At 32.1% G+C, this 22,449-nt stretch overlaps 1 protein-coding gene across 1 annotated transcript; it reads right to left on the reverse strand.

Annotated features, from left to right (window-relative positions):
* Positions 1–1,375: 1,375 nt before the first annotated feature.
* Positions 1,376–16,055, reverse strand: LOC126882304 (zinc finger protein 271-like). The gene is made up of 2 exons (XM_050647171.1): positions 14,647–16,055; positions 1,376–4,439 (listed from the first exon to the last, which is right to left on the reverse strand). Exons 1-2 carry the CDS (start codon positions 14,990–14,992, stop codon positions 2,182–2,184), a joined length of 2,604 nt encoding a protein of 867 aa, XP_050503128.1. The 5' UTR covers positions 14,993–16,055; the 3' UTR covers positions 1,376–2,181.
* Between the last annotated feature and the right edge of the window lie 6,394 nt (positions 16,056–22,449).

The raw sequence follows: 22,449 nt of genomic DNA on the forward strand, positions 1-22,449 counted from the left end.
ACTTACAACTAATGTAACATTTGAAGGGTCAGTGGGACAAACGATGAATGTCAATTTTTGGTCATTTTGTGATTTTTGTGCAAGCTGTTAGTTTAAAAAGAATACTATCAACCTGTGAATGACCAAGGGGAAATAAAGATGAAAATCGTCTTAAAATCACGTCACAAGATTGGATGCAAGGGGAAAAACAATGAATAAGTAACTTTGTTTCTCATTTTACTGAAAATGCTTGCAGATTGACATTCATCGTTCTTCCCCCGGACCCTTCATTTGGAAATGGCATGCCAAGTTGCATCTAAGCGAACTTTTTAACAAAATAAATATTTTAAGCATTATTTTGGTGAAAAGTAGCCCTCGACCATGGATTTATTATGGGTAAGCTAGAATCAGCTTAAATAAAATGAAATTTTCAGTTTACAGTTTTTTATTGACCAGCAGCGTAAAGGCTAAACTAACATAAAAAATAGAAATAAAAAACTAAAACAAAACGTAAGCATAATAGTGAACTTGGTTAGTATTATAATATTAATCATCTTCATAGGTTTCGTCAGCGTTGTCAGCGTTATGTCTTCTACTTTAAAATGTATAATATATGTCTGAATTGCCGATATAAATGAGTCAGATTAAATAAATTATTAGAAGAATTTTTTACTAAGCAACAACATTTTTGTTTAATTTAGTAGTATTTTGTATTCTGACAACGACACCCGATTTGGGCGTCGAAACGTTAATAAAATTGAATCGGTCATTTCAAATTTTTTTCAATTTAATTGTGGCTTATTTCCCATCTAAATAGTTAATTATAAAAATGCCACAAGGAAATAGCTTCAGAACAAAATTATGTCAATGTTAAGATTACTGAATAGAGAATTGAATAACCTTTCAAATGAGCTAGCACACGACCCATATTCCCTATTTAAAAATAAGGGGTGGGGAGAGTGGAAGGGAGGGGGTTGACAAATGGCAGATGTATGTACCGTAAAAATGTGTCCGCCTTAGATCAAAAATCGACCTGTGCCAAATATCGAGGTGGACTGTTTTCTTTGGCCCACCCTGTATAATGGACTATAATATACGTTTCGACGCCCACTATAATATAGTCCATTATACAGGGTGGACCAAAGAAAACAGTCCACCTCGATATTTGGCACAAGTCGATTTTTGATCTAAGGCGGACACATTTTACGGTAGGTACATACATCTGCCATTTGTCAACCCCCTCCCTTCCACTTTATCCACCCCTTATTTTTTAAATGGGGAATAGGGGTCGTGTGCCTGCTCATTTGAAAGGTTATTCAATTCTCTATTCAGTAATGTTAACATTGACATAATTTTGTTCTGAAGCTATTTCCGTGTGGCATTTTTATAATTAACTATTTAGATGGGAAATAAGCCACAATTAAATTGAAAAAAAATTGAATTGACCGATTCATTTTATTAACGTTTCGACGCCCAAGTCGGGTGTCGTTGTCAAAATACAAAATACTGCTAAATTAAACAAAAATGTTGTTGCTTAGTAAAAAATTCTTCTAATAATTTATTTAATCTTACTCATTTATATCGGCAATTCAGACATACATATATTATATATACATCTAAGATCTAACAACATCACAAGAAAAACCAAATGCAAAATATACAAAACCCTGATAAAACCGGTCTTTATATATGGATCAGAGACATGGACACTGTCGAAAAGCTATGAGAACCTATTAGGTACGTTTAAAAAATTAGACTTAGAACTTAAACACATATATAAGGGGTGAAAGATAATGACGTATGACGCAGAAGATATAATTTTGAACTATAATCAGCATACAAGGAACCCGAAGTCATAACATCCATAAAGATCGGACCTCTGCGCTGGATGGGCCATGTTGAACGGATGTTGGAGACTGAAACACCAAAACATATAATGAGGCAGACACCAGTAGGGAGAACTTAGATACATGGAACAAGATCTGAAAACATTTAAGATTACCAACTGGAAAAACAAAGCAAGGAACAGAACAGAATGGTGGAAAATCTTAGAACAAGTCAGGACCCAAAAAAGGTTTTCGAGCTACTGATGATGATGATGAGGTTTTCCTTCACTGTTCATTCCCAAATGATCCTTTAACTTAGTTTTTGTAGTAAACTACTTTAAACACATTTCACACTTGTAGGGTTTTCTGTGGGTCGCTATATTGTGGGGGTTTCCCCAGTGTGCACTCTCAAATGTATTTTTAAATTACCTGCTTGATTAAACTGTTTAAGACAAATTTCACACTTGTGAAGTTTTTCTCCAGTGTGAATTCTCAAATGCCTTTTCAAATTACATTTAGAAAAAAACTGCTTTAAACAAGTTTCACATGTGTAAGGCGTTTCTCCAGTGTGTACTTTCAAATGCGCCTTTAACTGACCTTTTGTAGCAAACTGCTTTGAACAAATTTCACACTTGTGAGGTTTTTCTCCAGTATGTACTCTCAAATGTGTTTTCAAAGTACTTGTCTCCCTAAATTGTTTAAAACAAATTTCACATTTGTGGTGTTTTTCTCCAGTGTGCGTTCTCGAATGTCTTTTCAAATCACTTGCTGTAGTAAACCTCTTTAAACAAATTTCACACTTGTAAGGTTGTTCTCCAGTGTGTATTCTCAAATGTGTTTTCAAATGAGTTGATTCACTAAACCGTTTAAAACAAATTTCACACTTGTGAAGTTTTTCCCCAGTGTGCCTGATCAAATGTCTTTTCAACGTAACTTGTTGAGAAAACTGCTTAAAACAAATTTCACACTTGTGCGGTTTCTCTCCAGTGTGTATTCTCAAATGTCTCTTCAAATCACTTGTAGTAATAAACTGCTTTAAACAAGTTTCACACTTGTACGGTTTTTCTTCAGTGTGTATTCGCAAATGTTTCGTTAAAGTAGATTTAAGGCCAAACTGCTTAAAACAAATTTCACACTTGTGTGGTTTGTCTCCAGTGTGCACTCTCAAATAGTTTTTGAAATTACCTACTTCACTAAACTGTTTAAAACAAGTTTCACACTTGTACGGTTTGTCTTCAGCGTGTGTTCGCAAATGTTTGGATAAAGAATCTTTAAAACCAAACTGCTTCAAACAAATTTCACACTTGTATGGTTTGTCCCCATTGTGTACTCTCAAATGCTTTTTCAAATTACCTGCTTCACTAAACTGTTTAAAACAGGTTTCACACTTGTACGGTTTATCTTCAGTATGTGTTCGCAAATGTTTGGATAAAGAATCTTTAAGACCAAACTGCTTCAAACAAATTTCACACTTATATGGTTTGTCACCAGTGTGTCCTCTCAAATGGTTTCTGAAATTACCTGCTTCACTAAACTGTTTAAAACACGTTTCACACTTGTACGGTTTGTCTTCAGCATGTGTTCGCAAATGTTTGGATAAAGAATCTTTAAGACCAAACTGCTTCAAACAAATTTCACACTTATATGGTTTGTCACCAGTGTGTCCTCTCAAATGGTTTCTGAAATTACCTGCTTCACTAAACTGTTTGAAACAAGTTTCACACTTGTACGGTTTGTCTTCAGCATGTGTTCGCAAATGTTTGGACCAAGAATATTTAAGACGAAACTGCTTAAAACAATTTTCACACTTGTAAGGTTTGTCTCCAGTGTGCACTCTCAAATGGTTTTTGAAATTACCTACTTCACTAAACTGTTTGAAACACGTTTCACACTTGTATGGTTTGTCTTCAGCGTGTGTTCGCAAATGTTTGGATAAAGAACCTTTAAGACGAAACTGCTTAAAACAAATTTCACACCTGTATGGTTTGTCTCCAGTGTGCACTCTCAAATGGTTTCTGAAATTACCTATTTCACTAAACTGTTTAAAACAAGTTTCACATTTGTGAGGTTTGTCTTCAGCATGTGTTCGCAAATGTTTCGTTAAAGAATCTTTAAGACGAAACTGCTTAAAACAAATTTCACACCTGTATGGTTTGTCTCCAGTGTGCACTCTCAAATGGTTTCTGAAATGACCTGCTTGACTAAACTGTTTAAAACACGTTTCACACTTGTACGGTTTGTCATCAGCGTGTGTTCGCAAATGTTTGGATAAAGAACCTTTAAGAGAGAACTGCTTAAAACAAATTTCACACTTGTATGGTTTGTCTCCAGTGTGCACTCTCAAATGGTTTGTGAAATTACCTGCTTCACTAAACTGTTTAAAACAAATTTCACACTTGTACGGTTTTTCTTCAGCATGTGTTCGCAAATGTTTGGATAAAGAACCTTTAAGACCAAATTGCTTAAGACAAATTTCACATTTATAAGGTCTATGTCCAGTCTTAACTTTTATATCTTTATCTACTGTTTTTGCTTCGTCTGTTCCTTCCTTTTTCCCCAAATAATGTCCTGTGTGTGATGAATGCTCAAAAAAGTTTTCCATAATTTTCATTTTGTTCTCCTCCTGAATACAACCTAAAAAATAAACCAACTATAAACATTTTACTACAAATGAAATATTTATTTATTATTTATTGACGGACCGAAGTCCATTAGTACATGATACAATTAAAATGTCACACAAATTATAAAAACAATTCAAAATAAGAACTAGTGCTAGTAGGTACAAAATTGGCAAATACATAATAAACAACAACAAAAAAAAAATAAAATTACTTGCTCTCATTTAACAATTGAGAGCTAGTCCTATAATATAAAGTAAGAAATCTAAATATCTAAGTCTATCTAAAAAGACAATAATAGTAATTGACAAATCAGTATTGAAATTAGAACATTAAGTTAAATATAAATGTAATTGTGTGGAAAACGCAGTAAAGTCGTTCATAAAGAAATCAATACGCGGAGATAATGTATTTGCTAATTTAATAGTTTTACAGAGATAGGAACTTGAACCATAGTTTGTACGGTTAATGACCTCGTGGAAGGTGGTCACAGAACGGGTGGTTCTTGAAGGTACACGTAGACCAATTTTATTTAAGAGTGAGATACAGAATTTATGACCATGAATTAAGTTATATAAGAAGCAAAGATCTTTATGTTGACGACGACTCTGTAATGAGTCAAGTCGAATAGTTTGCCATATAGTAAAGACTCATAACTTTGACCAGTGAGATGCATCTTATAAGCATAATAACGTAAGAATTTACGCTGAACTTTTTCGATTTTATTGATGTGACAATTATATTGAGGTGACCAAACACATGATGCATAATCTAAATGTGGTCTAACCAAAGAACAATAAAGGAGTTTTAAAGAACGACCAGTCGTAAAGTCTTTTAACAAAGCCAAGCATCTTTAATGACTTAGAAACCATGCTATTAATGTGTAGGTTGAAATTCAAGTTAGTGTCAAGAATAACACCTAGATCTATAACTGAGTCAACTAATTGTAACTTAGTGTCCCGTATATAGTAAGAGTTATTCTCAAAGTTTCTTAGTCGAGTAAAAGTTATAGCATGGCATTTGTTTGCATTTAAGTCCATACCATTAAGTGAGCACCATTCCACAAGACCATTAAGATCTGATTGCAAATTGTAGCGATCTAAATCAGAGGTAATTATGTGAAATAATTTAAGGTCATCAGCAAATAGAAGAAATTGAGCAAAATTGAAACTTTTATTTATGTCATTTATAAATAAATTAAAAAGGATAGGTCCTAAGTGGGAGCCTTGAGGTATCCCCGATTTAACTATAATTTCATTAGAGAAATAATTCTTAATACGAACTATCTGCCTTCTATCTAATAGATAATTTCGAATCCAACTAAGCAGAGGATCAGAGAAACCTAACTGTTCGATCTTATGTAACAATAACGTATAGTTGACGCTATCGAATGCCTTGGAAAAATATGTATAAATCGCATCTACCTGTTGTTTGCTTTCCAATGCTTCATTTAAGAAGGAGGTATAATTTAACAAGTTCATTTCAGTTGATCTCCCCATAACAAAACCATACTGTTGTTCAATGATTACGTTTTGTATAGTAGGCTTAATTTTGTCACATATTAAACTCTCGAACAGTTTAGGTATAGTATTAAGGATACTAATAGGTATGTAGCTTTCGACCCCGCTTCTATCGCCATTCTTGAATATCGGTGATATAAAACTAACTTTCCAAACGGGAGGGAATTCACTCGTTTGTAATGATTTTTGAAAAATAAAGAATAAGGGACGAGTAAGATTAAAACTACAGTATTTCAGTAACTTGGGTGGGATTCCATCAGGCCCTGGACCCTTATGTATGTTTAGCTGGGATAATTTGGTATATACCTCTGAAATAGATCACAACCAGTAATATTGAAACTAGTGTTAGCCCTTGCACTATTATTAGGAATAGGACATTCGTCCTCACTATACACTGCAGCAAAGTACTGAGCAAACATCTTGGCTATGGTAGGACCATCAGAACTGGTTTGGCCATTATGGTTTAAAGTGTTCGGAATGCTATTATTGTTCCTTTTAGAATTTACGAACCTCCAGAAGCTTTTAATGTTACTGGGAAGTGTATGTTCAACGTTTGCTACAAATTGATTGTATGCTTGACCTGATAAGGACTTGCATATCGACCTTAATCTAGAAAATTCATTAGTCTTGAGGTAACCTGGTCACTTTAAATTTCTTATGAGCTTTCTTTTTAAATAAATAAATAAATAAATAAATAATAGCTTTATTGTCCAACAGGTATCCATTTATAGGACAATTTTACACTAATTATAAACTAAATTTTAAAGAAAAGAAAAAAGAAAAGATAATTACCAAGTGAATTAAGAATTCAAATGAGACTTAGCCATTCTGACAAGTTGACTTATACTACAGTTGAATATATCACAATAGTTTACCAAACAATTATAATTTTCACACATAACAAATATGGGTGAGTTTAATATCAGGTTTGTTCTGGCTTGTGTAGTTCTGAACGTGGAAACATTTCTAACAGGATAAGAAGGTATATTAAAATGTATTTGTTTGAGAATATCGGGGCAGTCAATTAAATTATGCAGCAATTTAAATAAAAATATTAGTGAAGCACAATTTCGCCTCATTTCTAATGAAACCATATCTAAACTATTACACAACTCACTATTTCTGTAACCTCTCTCTGGATATATGCCGTTAATCTTAAATGATAAATATTTCAAAAATTTACGCTGCACCTTCTCAATCAACTGAACATGTGAATTATAACATGGAGACCAAATTATAGACGCATATTCTAATTTACAACGTACGTAATAGAAATATAGTAATTTGACAGTTTTTATGTTAGTAATATTTCGGCTATTTCTGACTACAAATCCATATGATTTAAGTGCTTCAGAAACTTTTAAAGATATATGTTCAGTAAATGAAAGTTTACAGTGGAAAATTCCAGTTCGCTACCATCAATAGCATAAACATAGTTTATACTATTATGTTTCCTTGAGTAACTTACAACTTTGAATTTATTTGCATTAAGATTTAAATAGTTTTCTTTACACCATTCATGCACACCACTCAGTTCATTCTGGATAGTGTGACAATCATTGATATCGTTAATTTCTAAGTAAACTTTTAAATCATCTGCATAACACAAACAGGGTACAGAAATTTTCTCACATGTCATTAATAAATAACACAAACAAGAGTGGGCCTAGATTTGATCCTTGTGGGACTCCAGATGAAGGTATGTATTTGTGAGAGTTATAACCATTCTAAGATACAAATTGAGTTCTACCAGACAAATAGGATTTTATGAAAGCGATAGCATCTTTAGAAAAACCAAAAAGGGACAATTTGGAAAGAATAACTCCATGATGAATTTTGTCAAAGGCCTTTGAAAAATCAGTATATATAACGTCAACTTGGGATCTCCTATCTAACGCTTCCGATATGTACTGTGTTATTCCCAATAAGTTTGTAACTGTGGATCGATTAGCAATGAATCCATGCTGATATTGTGAAATTTGATTACGAGTGAAAGAGTATATACGATTATAAAGTATGATTTCAAAAATTTTGGATAAATTGCATATAATAGATATGGGCCTATAATTTTCTACACAACATTTTTCCCCATTTTTATAAACAGGACATACCTTTGATTCCTTCCAGATACTTGGATACTGTTTGTATAATAACTCTCGGTTTTACCGAGAGATTCTTAACTCTCGGGTATACCATTTAGGAAAATTGCCGGTAAAAAACTTTTTCATTGGTACATAAACATTGATAGCGCCATATAAGACATCATAAAGTATATTGACCATATCATCTAAACTTTTGTCTCTGAAAATTTCATCCCAGTATATTGTGTCTAAGTAATCAGAAATACCTTGAAAATTTGCCGATTTAAAGTCCTAGAAAAAGCCTTCAGCTTTCATTTCATCAGTTAAAACATCTCCGCGGTTTAAATTAAAGCATAAAGGAGGGTGGAAACTATCGGGGTCAACTAATCCCTCATCAGCTTCTGCGACAATGCAATTTTCATCATGAACCAAAACTAGATCAAGTAATGAGTTTACATTATTATAGATGTTATTGCGTTGGAAAAGATTTTGATAGGAACATATATGATTCATAATATTTATAGCATCTTCTTCGATTAAAGAAATGCCTGGAGCAGGAATTGCCATAGAACAAAAATTATCATGAGACCAAGAACAGTGTAGGTTGAAGTCCCCTGCAATACAGAAATGAGAGGTGGGAAATGTATTTGAAAGATTATCGATACTGTTATTGAAAGATATATATTTTTCTAAAGCAGATTTAGGAGGAAAATAAAGCGCACCCACAATAAGCGGACAATTAGTACTGCCTACAGTCACATATATTTGTTCTATACCTGGAAAAGATTCCAGCAGTCTACTAGGGATAGTTGAGCGTACTGCAATTAGAACTCCCCCCCTCTGCTCGCAGTACTAGCGAGGTGAGAACGGTCCTTCCTATATATTACATAATCAGCAAGATCAAGTTCTGAGTCAAATATTTGGTCATTTAACCAAGTTTCAGTAAATATAATTATATCATAACAAACTCCCTGCGAATTGTTTCTAATAACATGAAGTTTAGTGCGCAATCCACGACAATTTTGATAAAAGATAGAAAAAGGAGACTTATGAAGCTGGTTAAAACTTAGTTTTTTGTAACAATTTGAGGTACACCACGAATATACTTAATTATTAAATTTTGTTCGCCCTTGGAAGTCCGGTCTTGTAGTTGCGTCTTCATATTTTTCTCATAAGCTTGCTGTTTTGGAGTTAGATCAGGAGTTATGAATACATGCGAACCTTTTAATGCTGAACGGCCTTTTAATATAGTTTGGACATCATAATTACTCGGTAAGACAACTTTAAGGCTTCTGTTACCAGACTTATTGTACACTCTTAATGCAAAAACAAAGAAATGTAATAAATAAAGCATAATAAAAATAAAAAGGGAAAATCATCAACAATCCTTCCTCTTTCAATAGTAACATCCAATATAAAGGCAGCAAGATTGCAAGGACTAAAGGCCCCTGGAGTTTTCTTGGACATCAAGAAGGCTTTTGATTCCGCATGGCATAGAGGATTATTATATAAACTCCACAGAATGAAATCTCCTTCTCTAATATGGATTATTGACGAATTTCCTAAAAGACGCAGGTGTATAGTTACAATCAATGAAACATATTCCCATTCATTTTCAACGTAACAAGGAGTTCCACAAGGTTCACCACTCTCCCCTCTATTGTATAATTTCCATTATACGACAATAGACTAACCAATATATTATAATAATAATAAATAATTTTCTGAGATATACTGCCACTAAGATGCATGTATACTATGACTATTCTGTATTAGAGCGCATACTGAACTTACCTCCTCTTGAGGTACGCAGAAAACAAAGAGACTTAATAATTTTATTTAAAATTATCAACGGGCTGTGTAACTGCCCCGAGCTTCTCTCCAAAATATCTCTATTTGTCCCCAGTCGTTCGACTAGGCAGGTGCAAACCTTTTATGTCTCTTTTCATAGATTCAATTATTCTTACAACACATTTATTCCTAGAACTCTTCGATTAGCTAACTCATTAAATAACCTCGAAATTTTTAATATATCAGTTTCCCACTTTAAAAACCATATTTCTTCCCTAACTTTTTAATATTTTCGGCCAGAGCTTTTGTATTGTGATTAGTGTTACATGACCTGTATGTATTAAATAACTCAAAACCGTTATACCTTGGAACATTTCTGAATTGATTTAGGTGATATCTTTTTTTTTGTACTTGTACTGACCTAATGTTATCTTATTCTTTTTTTTCTTTTTTGTAACGCTGTACTACTCATATAATTATTTTTTCTCAAACCACTTTATGTTTATAAGAAAAACTAAAAGAAATTTTGGTCAGGAATATGTGACTGCAGCAGATAAAACTATAGAAAAACGTATCCATGAAGCCCCTGACCAACTGTCGTAACAAATGTGAAAAGGTAAGTGAACAACAAAGACAACAAATATTTGCAGACTTTTGGAACTTCGGGTCATATTATCTTAGGGTAATGTTGGTTTCTTCAATGATGGGTATACATGAGAAACAAACTGAAAGACGACGTGTAGACGATCCAGACAAACAAAGATATAAGATGTATACATACAAATATCATTTCGAAATTAACTCTAACCGAATAACAGCCTGTCAAGGATGTTTTCTCAAAACCTTGGATGTCACAGATAATTTCGTTAAACTTACTGGACCAAAGAGGAGAAGCAGCTCCAGCGGCATCGTGGAACCAGATCAATGTGGTAAGAAACCACCTTCAAGCAAACATTCTGCAAATAAATTACTGGAAGTAATAAACCGTATTAATTCTTTTCCACTTTATGAAAGTCATTATACCAGACGAAGGAGCACATGTAAATACTTGCCATCCTATTTAACTATTTCTAGAATGTATTCATTATATTCCGAGTAGCACGTTCAACCTGTCAGTGATAAAATATACAGAAGAGAATTTCACAAACTAAATTTAAAATTTAAAAAGCCAAACGTAGATACTTGCAATGCATGTGATGTGTTTAAGATGAAGCTCGACATAGCTAAAGACGAAACCGCGAAAAACACAATAATTTTAGAACGTGAGTGTCACCAACATGCCGCTGATTTAGCATATCGTGAAAAGAAAGCCGATAAAAAATTAGCTGCTAACAATAATCAAACTCGTTGTCTCACGTTCGATTTACAGCAATGTCTCCCAACTCCTGCTTTAGAGACATCAGTTGCTTTTTATAAGAGACAACTATGGACGTTTAATTTAACAGTCCATGATAACGCAACTGGTTTGTCTAGACATTTTATGTGGCATGAGGCTATATCAGGAAGAGGTGCTAATCAAGTAGCATAATAAGTACATGCTAGCGATATCTGATGATGTCACAGAAATTATTCTGTATTCAGATACATGTGGGGGACAAAATAAAAATTCGCATATCGCAGCAATGTTTACATTGTTGCAGGCTAAACCAACGTAACAAGTTTTTGATCACAAGTTTATGGTATGGTCACTCACATATGAAAATAGATTTGGACTATGCTATAATAGAAAAAAAGAAGAAAAAAACAGCTATACAAGTTTATCATCCACATGACTGGATCGTACAAGCAGTAATAAATTTGAGGTTGTTGAAATGCAACAGGCTGATTTCTTTGATTTTGCTGCTTTGCTTAAAGGTCCTCTTTTTATACGAAAAAGAGATTGTGGTGGTAATAATTTTAAGTGGTTTGACGTTAAATGACTTTCTTATGGACACGATTTCGGTAGTATTAATTATAAAACACCCCTTCAGCAAAATGAGCCGTTCAAAACTATTTTTTTCAAAAGAACAAGACAAACAAGAAATTTTATATTGCAGCCGATTACGGACCAACAGTTTAGACAAGGCGGAAATGGTGGGTTCGTTGGGAAAAATATTCCCATGAGATATTTTTGCACAATCACATTCGTGAGACATCCCAGAATAAGGTTCAATAAGTCGCCCACGTGAAAAGTGGGCCAATATTTTTTTAACAATTTTTTTTAATCAAATTGTAAAAATCAATATTTTTGGCCCGGTCTAATTTTTTTTAGGTTTTTTGGACCATTATGGACAAAAAAGGTCTCCAATAATTTTTCTCTAAAGTTGATCTTTTTCGAGTTATAAGCAATTAAAATTTGAAAAACGCGAAAATGGTCATTTTTAAGACTTAATAACTCGGTTAAAAATTATTATTATGAAAGTCAGAAAGTGACTAAATCAAAGTTTAAAGTCTCCGCTACATGATCCTGAAGAAATCTGTGTCATTAATTTACTACTAAGCTGTTATTTTTAATTAATACCAATGTAAGATGCACAATGAGTGCGAGTAAGATGCACAATTGGACTGCTGGAATGGCTTCTCTCTCGCACTCAGCATATACAGATGCCGCACACGTACATGGCGCTTATTATTATTACTTAAAAATAACAGCTTAGTAATAAAATAATGACAAAAATTTCTTCAGGATCTTGTAGGGGGGCTTTAAACGTTGATTTAGTCATATATTGACTTTCATAATAATAACTTTTAACCTAGTTATTAAGCCTTGAAAATCGCCATTTTTCGTTTTTTTCAATTTTAAATTGCTTATAAGTTGAAAACGATCAACTTTAGAGAAAAATTATAAGAGATCTTTTTTGTCCAGAATGGTCCAAAAAATTAAACAAAAAATTGTTCGGGCCAAAAATATTGATTCTTGCAATTTGATTAAAAAAAATTGTTAAAAAAAAATTGGCCCACTTTTCGCGTGGGCGACTTCTTCAACCTTATTCTGGGATGTCTCACGAATGTGATTATGCAAAAAAATCTCATGGGAATATTTTTCCCTTCGAACCCGCCGTTTTCGCCTTGTCTAGTTGGCAATAAGTGAAGAGAAAAAGCGAGATTTCATTTCTTTGTTACCTTTAATAACGGAATACTTTCATCACTTTTACGAAAATCTAAAGACTGCTGCCGATGTTAGAGACGTAGATCCGGACATGGACAGAGACGAGAGTGACTTATAATAATGTTTATTTAATAAATATTGATTTTGTATATTGAAGACTTAATAAAAATTGTTACTCATAGTACCTTTCTTGAATTGTAAGTATTTAGGTTCCCTAAATAGTATCTGACTCAACCACTTAAGTAAAATTTTCCAATTGAACATAATAACTTAAGTCAGTTATTTTATTGTTTAATGATAATGCATTAATATGGATAGCACAGTTGAAAGGCTCATAAATAATATCATACAAATACATCATCAAAGAGAATATGTGCCTTTAAACTTTTTCACCAGAAACTTTAAACCTTCCCCTGTAAAATTTTTCTTATTTTCAATTTAAGACTTAAGTGTTTATTCCTTCCGGGTCTAGAAGGGACTGAGGCCAATCCGGATTAGCTGGAGAATATGGTAAGAATTAATAAAATACACTATACTTCGAGATAAACTCCATTATAGTTGCAAAAACATGAAATACGTATTGTTCATTTCTTAGTAAAAAACTCAGTCAAACTAAAAAAAATTGTTTTGTTTTGTCCGATGAAAATTGGTCCGGGTTAGGCGGACTTGTGGGTTATTGGAGGCCGACTTTTCGGAGTTCCACTGTATCAGTATCTCGATAAAAATCTCATAGTGAATAATAGGGAAAATTAAGAATTTTGATTTTTCGATAGAAAAAAAAGAGACTTTTTTTTTTATTATTCCATTTATTAAAATACGTAATAACAATATACAAAAAAAAATACATCAAAAAACCAAGAGCCGTAGCTATGCTGGTTTTGTGGTAACATAATAAACATAAATATAATAGTAACAGATTACATAACATAAAACTTTTTAGACTACTTTACACTGAAGGTTAAGTTTTCCTATATAGATTCATTAAAGAAATTGTATTAAAGTAAATGATTAAATTATTATTTATTATTAAATTGTTATAGAATTATATTCAATTAAAGCTATCTGTTGTAGTAGTTAGTAAGAAGTAACTCTTTTAATTCAGTTTTAAATCTTTCTAGCCTGCAGTCTTTGATCTTTGTGGGTAACTTATTATACAAAATCAGACCACTTGACTTTGGTAGATCAGTAGATTTTACAGAAATTCGGTATATCTACCAAAAAATCGGTAGCTGTGGAATCACTGGGCCCAGGCCCCCCTCAAAACTGAGGCTAGCTATGCCGATGAGTAGACTAACAAGAAAAAATCACCAAACAAGAAATATCACAGAAAAGAGAAAAGGCAGACCAAGGAAAAATGGATACATCAAATAGTAGATGCGGGAAAGATTAAACAGAAAACGCTGGAAGAAGTGAAAACAATAACACAAGACAGGAAAGAATGGAAGAGATAGGTGAATATGTAGCTAAACAACTAAAATAAACCCAAATCTGACATCTGAAAGGCAAAAGCAAGGAATATAGATGCTGTGTGTGTGTGAAAAGATGGCTTGGATGCAGGTTCCTTAGCCACAGATTTTTATTTTATTTTTACCTTAATCTATTATTTTTGTTATATTTAGAGAGTATATATTCGTTGATATAGAAGGAAGGGAAGAAAGTGAGAAAGATTAATAGTAAACATAAACAATTTACAATTAAATTTGTTGTCACAAGCAATGTGTAACAATATTATTTACTTACTTTCTTCATTATTTGTTATTGGTTTTTCTTCAAATGGTGTAAATTTATATTCATCTTGTTCTACTTCCGTCTTTATGGGGAATTCGTTTAAGTCTAAATAATCAAATGCATTATAGATACTTTCTGTCTTGGGCTCTTCCTTAATTTCAATTTTGATGTCATCACACGCGGCATTATCTATTTCTATTTTACAAGTTTTCCCACTAGCTGCACTAGCTTGTTTTATTTCCATGTCTATTTCCACTGTTCCAGTGCAATCATAGAAAAAAGTGTTGTGTGAGTGCAATAATGTGCAATGAAAATGAAAAATTGAAAATGATGAAAAATGTCGAGAAAAAATGAACATAACTACAGCCTCCTAAAGATTTAAGGCATAGACGCATAGATAAATAATATAGTATTACCGGATAGATAGGCAACTCACTGTAAAAATTTGGTTCCTTTCGCCACATGCGACCGTAGTGTTAACTAATCACCATTTGGCGGGAAATTTAAATGGACAAGCATTAATTTCATCCGTTCAGCGCCTCTTGCGGGCCCTTTTGTTACTAATTAAAATATCTTCTTATTTTACGAGAAATAATCTCACCTATATTATTAAAATAAAATACCAGAACTTACAAAGCTTGTTAAAGTATTTTATTTAAATAATATCTAAGTACTACTTATAACTTATTCGGAATTCCCAAGTTACAAAATGTATATGTTATTTTTGCTGTCAAATTTAGTAAGGAAAAGGGATATAAAAAAAGTTAGACAATGTTTTTGTAAATATAGGTACCTACGTGTATTTATTTGTTGTTTCGTTTCAGATAAAACAGTTATAAACTAATTACTATTTACCTATCTATGCATTTTTCTAACTTTTCTATGATTTGTACACAACCGTACACAACAATAATAAACCATGTTCAGTTTTTTTATTAACACAACACAAAACTTCTTTCGTTTCGTAACTAAAACAAAACTACACTTTATCAACGAAGGATAAGGAACCAACTTAAATTGAAATTACTAAGAACAAATCGTTAAAGATAATACAATAAAAACTGTAAACTAATGGAAAATTATTTCCACTAACTTTCATTGTCATTACTTTTGACAGAATTGACATTGCCGAGTTAAGCCTCGTTTGATTATTTTATTTGTGACATTCAGATATGGCGTTAACATAAATGATTGGTTAAAGTCTTCGTGAGCGAGATAGGCTGTCATTTCTCTTTATTAGCTGACCGTAGTGAAAGTGATGGGGGAAATTCCCCAGTTTGTTCATATAAGATTCCAGGGCATGGCATAGACGCATCACGCATAGACGTTTCACGTTCACGTAAATTGTCAAGGTCAAGACCACAAACCATACATACTCATAGACGTTTCACGTAAATTGTCAAGGTCAAGACAGCAAATTAGTTACCATTTCAATCCAGAGATGTCGCTGTCAGTCATTTTCTTGTCATATTTAACAACTGACAGTTGACAATTAAATTCATTTGTTATTTACTTTTTATTTTACAGTTTGTGGTTTAATTATTTTATTGTAGTGGTGTTACGTTTTTAATTAGATTTAATCACAATATTAATCAATTGTATTAAGCATCCGTTTTTATGAGTAGAATTTTTAGTTTACATTGGTTGCGTTCATCAAACAGAGAGCTTGGAATCGGATTGCAATCGGATTGGAAGCTCTTTTACTAGTGAACGGTGCGCTGAATTAATCGGATTGGAAGCGCTCGCCATTTTATTCAGCCTTAAATTTGTTATTGTGCTGTGATAGCTGAATCCCGCCAACTTTAAAATTAAGTTCAAAGTAAAATGGACAATTTAATTAAAATTGAATATAAATACAATAATTATTGTATGTAATTTATTGTAAATATTTGTAGTTCTTATTTATATGTATCCTATTATAGTTATTATCTAAATTAAGTTAGAAATATTTGTGTTTTTTTATTTATATAGTTACTAGAAATATTAACACAATATGTGTAGGGGAGACTGGGTAACAGTGAGACATGGGTAACAGTGAGACACTTGAAATATCTTCCCTCCTTTTCGCCACGTGGAGATATTATTACTTACGCATGATTGCTGTATTTACTGGTTACTGATTACTAATATGTTCGGCGGCCGTGCAGTGTCAGTTTAGGATTTATCGTGATAAAGTGTGTTTGGTGGGCACTAAGTAAAATAATACAGGGATTTTGAGAATTTTTTATAAAAGCATGTTAATTATTAAGATTTTTCTATTATTACTATGACATTGTGTATAGATTAGTAAACATGATACCACAGTTTAGCAATGCAAACTAAGTTTTATAATAACAAAAATAATATTTTTTAAATTTTATGGCAAATGGGTAACAATGAGACGGGGTACATTGAGACATGTCTCACTGTTACGCAGATGTTATAAAAAATTACATTTTGTATTTTTTTTTCTAAAATTTGTAGTAAAAGGCATTAAGATGATATTGCCAAGGCCAGTTTGTTAACGTCATACTAAACGGCAATTTTTTTTTCATTAGAGATAAATTTCAATTTAATAAATGTACGTTATTTCCGATCCCTATTTTTTTAATAAATAAGTACTTTGTAACTTGAATTTGTTTTTTATTTGTTTTATTTTTCATGTAAATAAATACTTTGTAATTTAAATGTTTTTTTATGTTTTCTTTCCTATAAATATTATACTGTCTCACTGTTACCCATGCATGGGTAACACTGAGACAAATGACAACTTAACCTTATGCGTCGAATACAAACTAAACAAACCGAGCTATATTCAAATTTGAATGTAATTGAAACTTTTTCTTGTGTAATGAACACATGTGAGAGTACAATCCTGAAGAAATTTTGTTTATACATGTCACAGTAGTGGACTTATGGTTAAATGAAAAAAAAGTGTCTCACTGTTACCCAGTCTCCCCTATAGTAGGTACCTACCTCATTTATTTTCCAACAAACCAGTTTTTGATTGATTCACAAATCTTATAAAAATTGGTATTGATTGCATACCAACTATTTGTAATTAATATTTACCTACAATAAAATTAAATTTAATATAGGTAGGTAGGTACCTATACAATAATACTCCATATTAGTTATTTTCAATAATATTTCCAATTTTTTATTCTTCTTCACCCACCGTTATATTATTAATTTCTTTATTTAGCATACCTACTCAATATTGCATTTATCCAGAACATTATTGCCTTCTATATTATAAAATTGTGTAAAGCACAATGTTCGTTAATCGAATATTTTCTGTATCAAATTTTAATCCTCTAAATTTGCATTTTATTAGTTCAAACCTTTCTACAGCTGACCGAATCTTTAATTTATTATCAAAATTTTCTTGTTCTTGTAGTAAACGTTTATTATTCTGGTAAGATTTCATTAAGTTAAGTATCTAGATATGCCGAATTTTGAATGAGATTTATATTAGCTGGTAAAATGGAATCTGCTCGAGTTAAATAGTTAATAGGCCTGGATCCTGCATACCAAAAGAAAGTTTATTAATAGCAAGCTGAAAATTTATTATTAGCTTACCGGTGTCTAGTCGGACAAACTTTGATGTTTTAATTTAAAACAAACACTGGAACGGGAAGTTTTAATTGTTGAACAGGTTACAGGTTTCGAACGTCAGACTACAAAAACGTCTCATGTATTGTGTCGGACAGAACTTCCAATTGATTTGCTACTCTTTCATTAGCATGCAAAATCAGACTGCTATTTATCACCAATATAATTCCTATCCTCTGACATGTTCTACGTGTCGGAATTATTAAAATGCCCAACATAGAGAGAGACATACTTTATTGATACAATGTACTAAAAGGCCATCGACCAAAGTCTTTCAGCCAACTGCCCAACATATTTTTCGGACAAAAATTTTTTCATATATTATAATATACAAAGTTTGCTATTGAATAAACTTAAAAACAACCTGCTAGTTTTCACAATCATAAACTTGTCAGGATGGCACATTCCACAATTAAGGCTTCCCCTGTTTCAGTGTTTCTATACATCAAAGTGTGTCCAACTAGACAATGTTAAGCTATTAACAAATTTGAGCTTGCTATTAATCAACTTTTTTTTGGTATGCGGGATCCAGGCCTAGGTACAAAATTTTTAAAAGTAGACGTTTTAAAAAAAATTTAATTATACAGTTTAAACAGCTTTTTCAAAACTATTTACAATCATATTATTTGTTGTCATTTCATGGAATTAGGCATACTCCAAATTTAATATAAGTACTATGAAAAAAGAACTAGAGGGAGATATAATCTATTTTTTAATAAGATTCTTTGATCACAACCAACTAACTCTTGAGATAAACTGGGAATGCAGTAGACATCCCTTTATGATGCTCATACAGAAGCACATTTCCAAGCAATCTTACATTACAAAGTTGTTGCTGGCATCCTATAAAGGGAAAAAATAATTATTTTGCATATTTACGTTATCTTGAAGCTGCATTCGATAAAAAATTCTGAAACGAGAAAGCTCACTTTAATACTTATCCGGGCAAGACATTTTACTTCCATATAAAAGACATGGCGTTTCGGGCCTATTGAGCCCCACTTGCCCGGATAAGGGTTAAAACAGTAAAAGAAAACGCAGCAGCATAAGGTACTGTTGGTTGGGAGCACTCTGAAGACCACCATGTGTTCGTTGTTCTCTGATAATACTATCAATACAGATAGAATTATTTCTACGAGTATGGCTATGTCAAACGAAATAAGGATTGAGAGACCTTTTATATGCCCTCAGTGAAACAAATGCAATTTTAGAGCCACAACCAAATACTAGGAACACTAAGGAAGAAATTCCTCTTATTAAAAAAAGAATGGAGGGACAATTCTTGTTAACAAATTCTGCTTAACAATGGAGGAGGAAGATATATGAAAGGTTGTGTTACAATACATTTAGTTTTTATCTAAGCATGAAAATAAATATCATAACCACATTTGTACTACATTTATTTTCAAACAAACCAGTTTTTTATTGATTCACAAAAAATTTTTATTGATTACGATTTACAATTAACCCATTCGCAGATACGACTATATATGCATGTACTTACAAAGGGAAATTACTGTCTGCATATGAAAATGTGTCCACAAATGTGTTAATATAATATTTACAATAAAATTATATTATAGAATATTTACAATAAAATTAAACTCAATATACACATTGATATTCAAGATTAGTTATTTCCAATTTTTTGTAATTCTATATTATTTGGGTGAAAATCTTATGTCCAGAGCTCTTTGGCAAACCAAACATATCCCCAGCAACAAATTATCTGGTTTACTTAGCATCCACATCATAAACATTAATTTTTTCCAATAGAATTATTGTTTTCAAATTGGTGGATATGACCAATACAATTAAATAGTTCCTGGAAATATAACAATATAATATACATGATGTTATTAATTTGTTATACAATTTTACCTGGAAAGTAGTTCTGGACATACGAAAATGTTCTCTAAATTGGATATTGAATTATGGTTTATATATATATTTAATTTCATCTCATCCTTCTGGAATAATTTGCGGTAGGTACATCTGCTAAATGTATAACGGCATTTGCTAATTTCGTCCTCAAACGAAAGTTCTTCAAGAATATTATCCATTTTAGTTTAGACAGTTTCAGTTTTATTTAAAATAAAAACAAAACTGTCTAGGTTATAAATTATATAAACAAAGAATAAAAACATAAACAAATGGAACACAGAACACTCTCAATCGAATGTCAAACGTCAGTCGTTCACTAGTAAAAAAACTGTCAGCGTTTCAGCGCAAATTAATCGGATTGCACAAAAGTTAATTTAAATTTGGAAATCTCTCCGAAAAATATTAATTTTTGGCGGATTATTTGATTTATACCGTTCTAATTTAGTTTGTTTAGTTTTGTTAAACTTTTCCTTATTTAGTTTACATTTTGAAAGTGTTCATAAGTTAAACGTTACTTGAAAACTCCTCTATGGAGTCATCTAGTGGAGGCGAACCGCCTGATATTGAGAATTCGATGGATAGTAGCTGTGATTTACAAGATTTAAATGGATTTCTACCCAACCAGCCTCAAAATAAGATAAGTAGTAGTATTAATCTTAACAATATTAATGAAAAACAAATTACTTTAGTAAACTCAGATCAACCAGAAAAAACCAGGCCTGTTTATTTATACGAAAAAATTGATTTAGGACCTTTTTACATTTTCATTGAAAACTCCAGTTTAAATTTTACAGGAAAATTAAACGCTGTTAAAATAGGCGAGATCCTATTTACGTTACATCCAGAAATTGACAATTATATAAAAAAAATTGACTCAATCGGACGCAACCGAGTTAGGGTCTCATTTAAAAATTATAGTAGCGCAAATGCTTTAGTTACTTCCAAATTCCTTATTCAAAAAAATCTGACCGCATACATTCCAAAATTTCAATTGTTTAAACTAGGTGTAGTAAGGGATATAGATTCAGATATATCGGAAGAATATCTTAAAAATAGAATAAAGGAATTTGATCACCATTGCAAATTCTCGGTTGAGTATGTGAAACGAATAACAAGAAAAATAGTAGCAGATGACAAAGTAATATTTAATCCAACAAAATCAGTTATTGTGTCTTTTAAATGCCAGAATATACCAAAGTATGTAGTAATTAATCATGTCTTACACACTGTTGAAAAATACCAGCAAAAGGTAATTATCTGTTACCACTGCTATAGGTATGGGCACATGAGTAAGCAGTGTAAAAGTAATCCTCGCTGTTTTAAGTGTCATGAATCTCACCTTTCCGATTCTTGTTCTTTATCATCGTTTAACAAAAAATGTCTATCCTGTGAAGGTGAACACTTCACTAATGAATGGGAGATATGCCCAGAATTTGATCGCCAAAAGAAAATAAAACATTATATGTCTGAAAACAGCTTATCTTTTAAGGAAACAATTAAACTCTTTCCTAAGATAACTTATGCATCTATAGCAGCCAATAATTCCTCAATAAATTCTCATCAAACTCCAAATATGAATGCACCATCCTCTTCATATTCCTTTACTCAATTGTCCACGTCTCAAACATCTTCCAATCAGTTCGCTCTACCTTCAGTTTCAAATAGATATACAATAATAAAACCACCAAAATACAAACGACCTATCTCTTCCTCACCAGACCAAGTAACAATGGAACATAAAAAAATAATAAAGTTAAACCCCATGTCCAACAGACCTGGTGGTATTATCACCTCTTCTTCGTATCAATCTACATTTAATCCAGAACAAGGATCTAAAATACATGAACCATCAAAAGAATTAACAGAATTAATATCAAATATAGTTACAAGTATTATCTCTAATATAAATCACAAAAATTTTGAAATTCCAGAAAAATCAGTTCTAGTAAATTCAATTCAATCAGTTTTAAGTTCTCTCTTATATAATAATGAATAGATTGGTAATTTGTCAATGGAATTGTAGATCGGCTAACTCTAATAGAGAAAACCTTATCCACCTATTAGAAGACCAGAAAGTTGATATCGCATTATTATCAGAAACTAGATTTAAACCAGAAAAGTATTATAACTTTCACGGGTACAATATTGTCAGAGACGACCGCTTTTCAGTAACTGTTGGCGGTGGCTCAGCAATTTTAATAAATTCAAACCTATATTACGAGGAAGTCACCATGAAAGTAGATTTAATAAACGTCAATAAAGTAGCAATAAAAATAAAGTTTAAGTCATATACTGTCACATTTATATCTATGTATGTTCCCCCAGGAACCAAGTTAT

Source organism: Diabrotica virgifera, chromosome 3 (genome assembly GCF_917563875.1).
Source record: "Diabrotica virgifera virgifera chromosome 3, PGI_DIABVI_V3a".
Classification (NCBI taxonomy): domain Eukaryota; kingdom Metazoa; phylum Arthropoda; class Insecta; order Coleoptera; family Chrysomelidae; genus Diabrotica; species Diabrotica virgifera.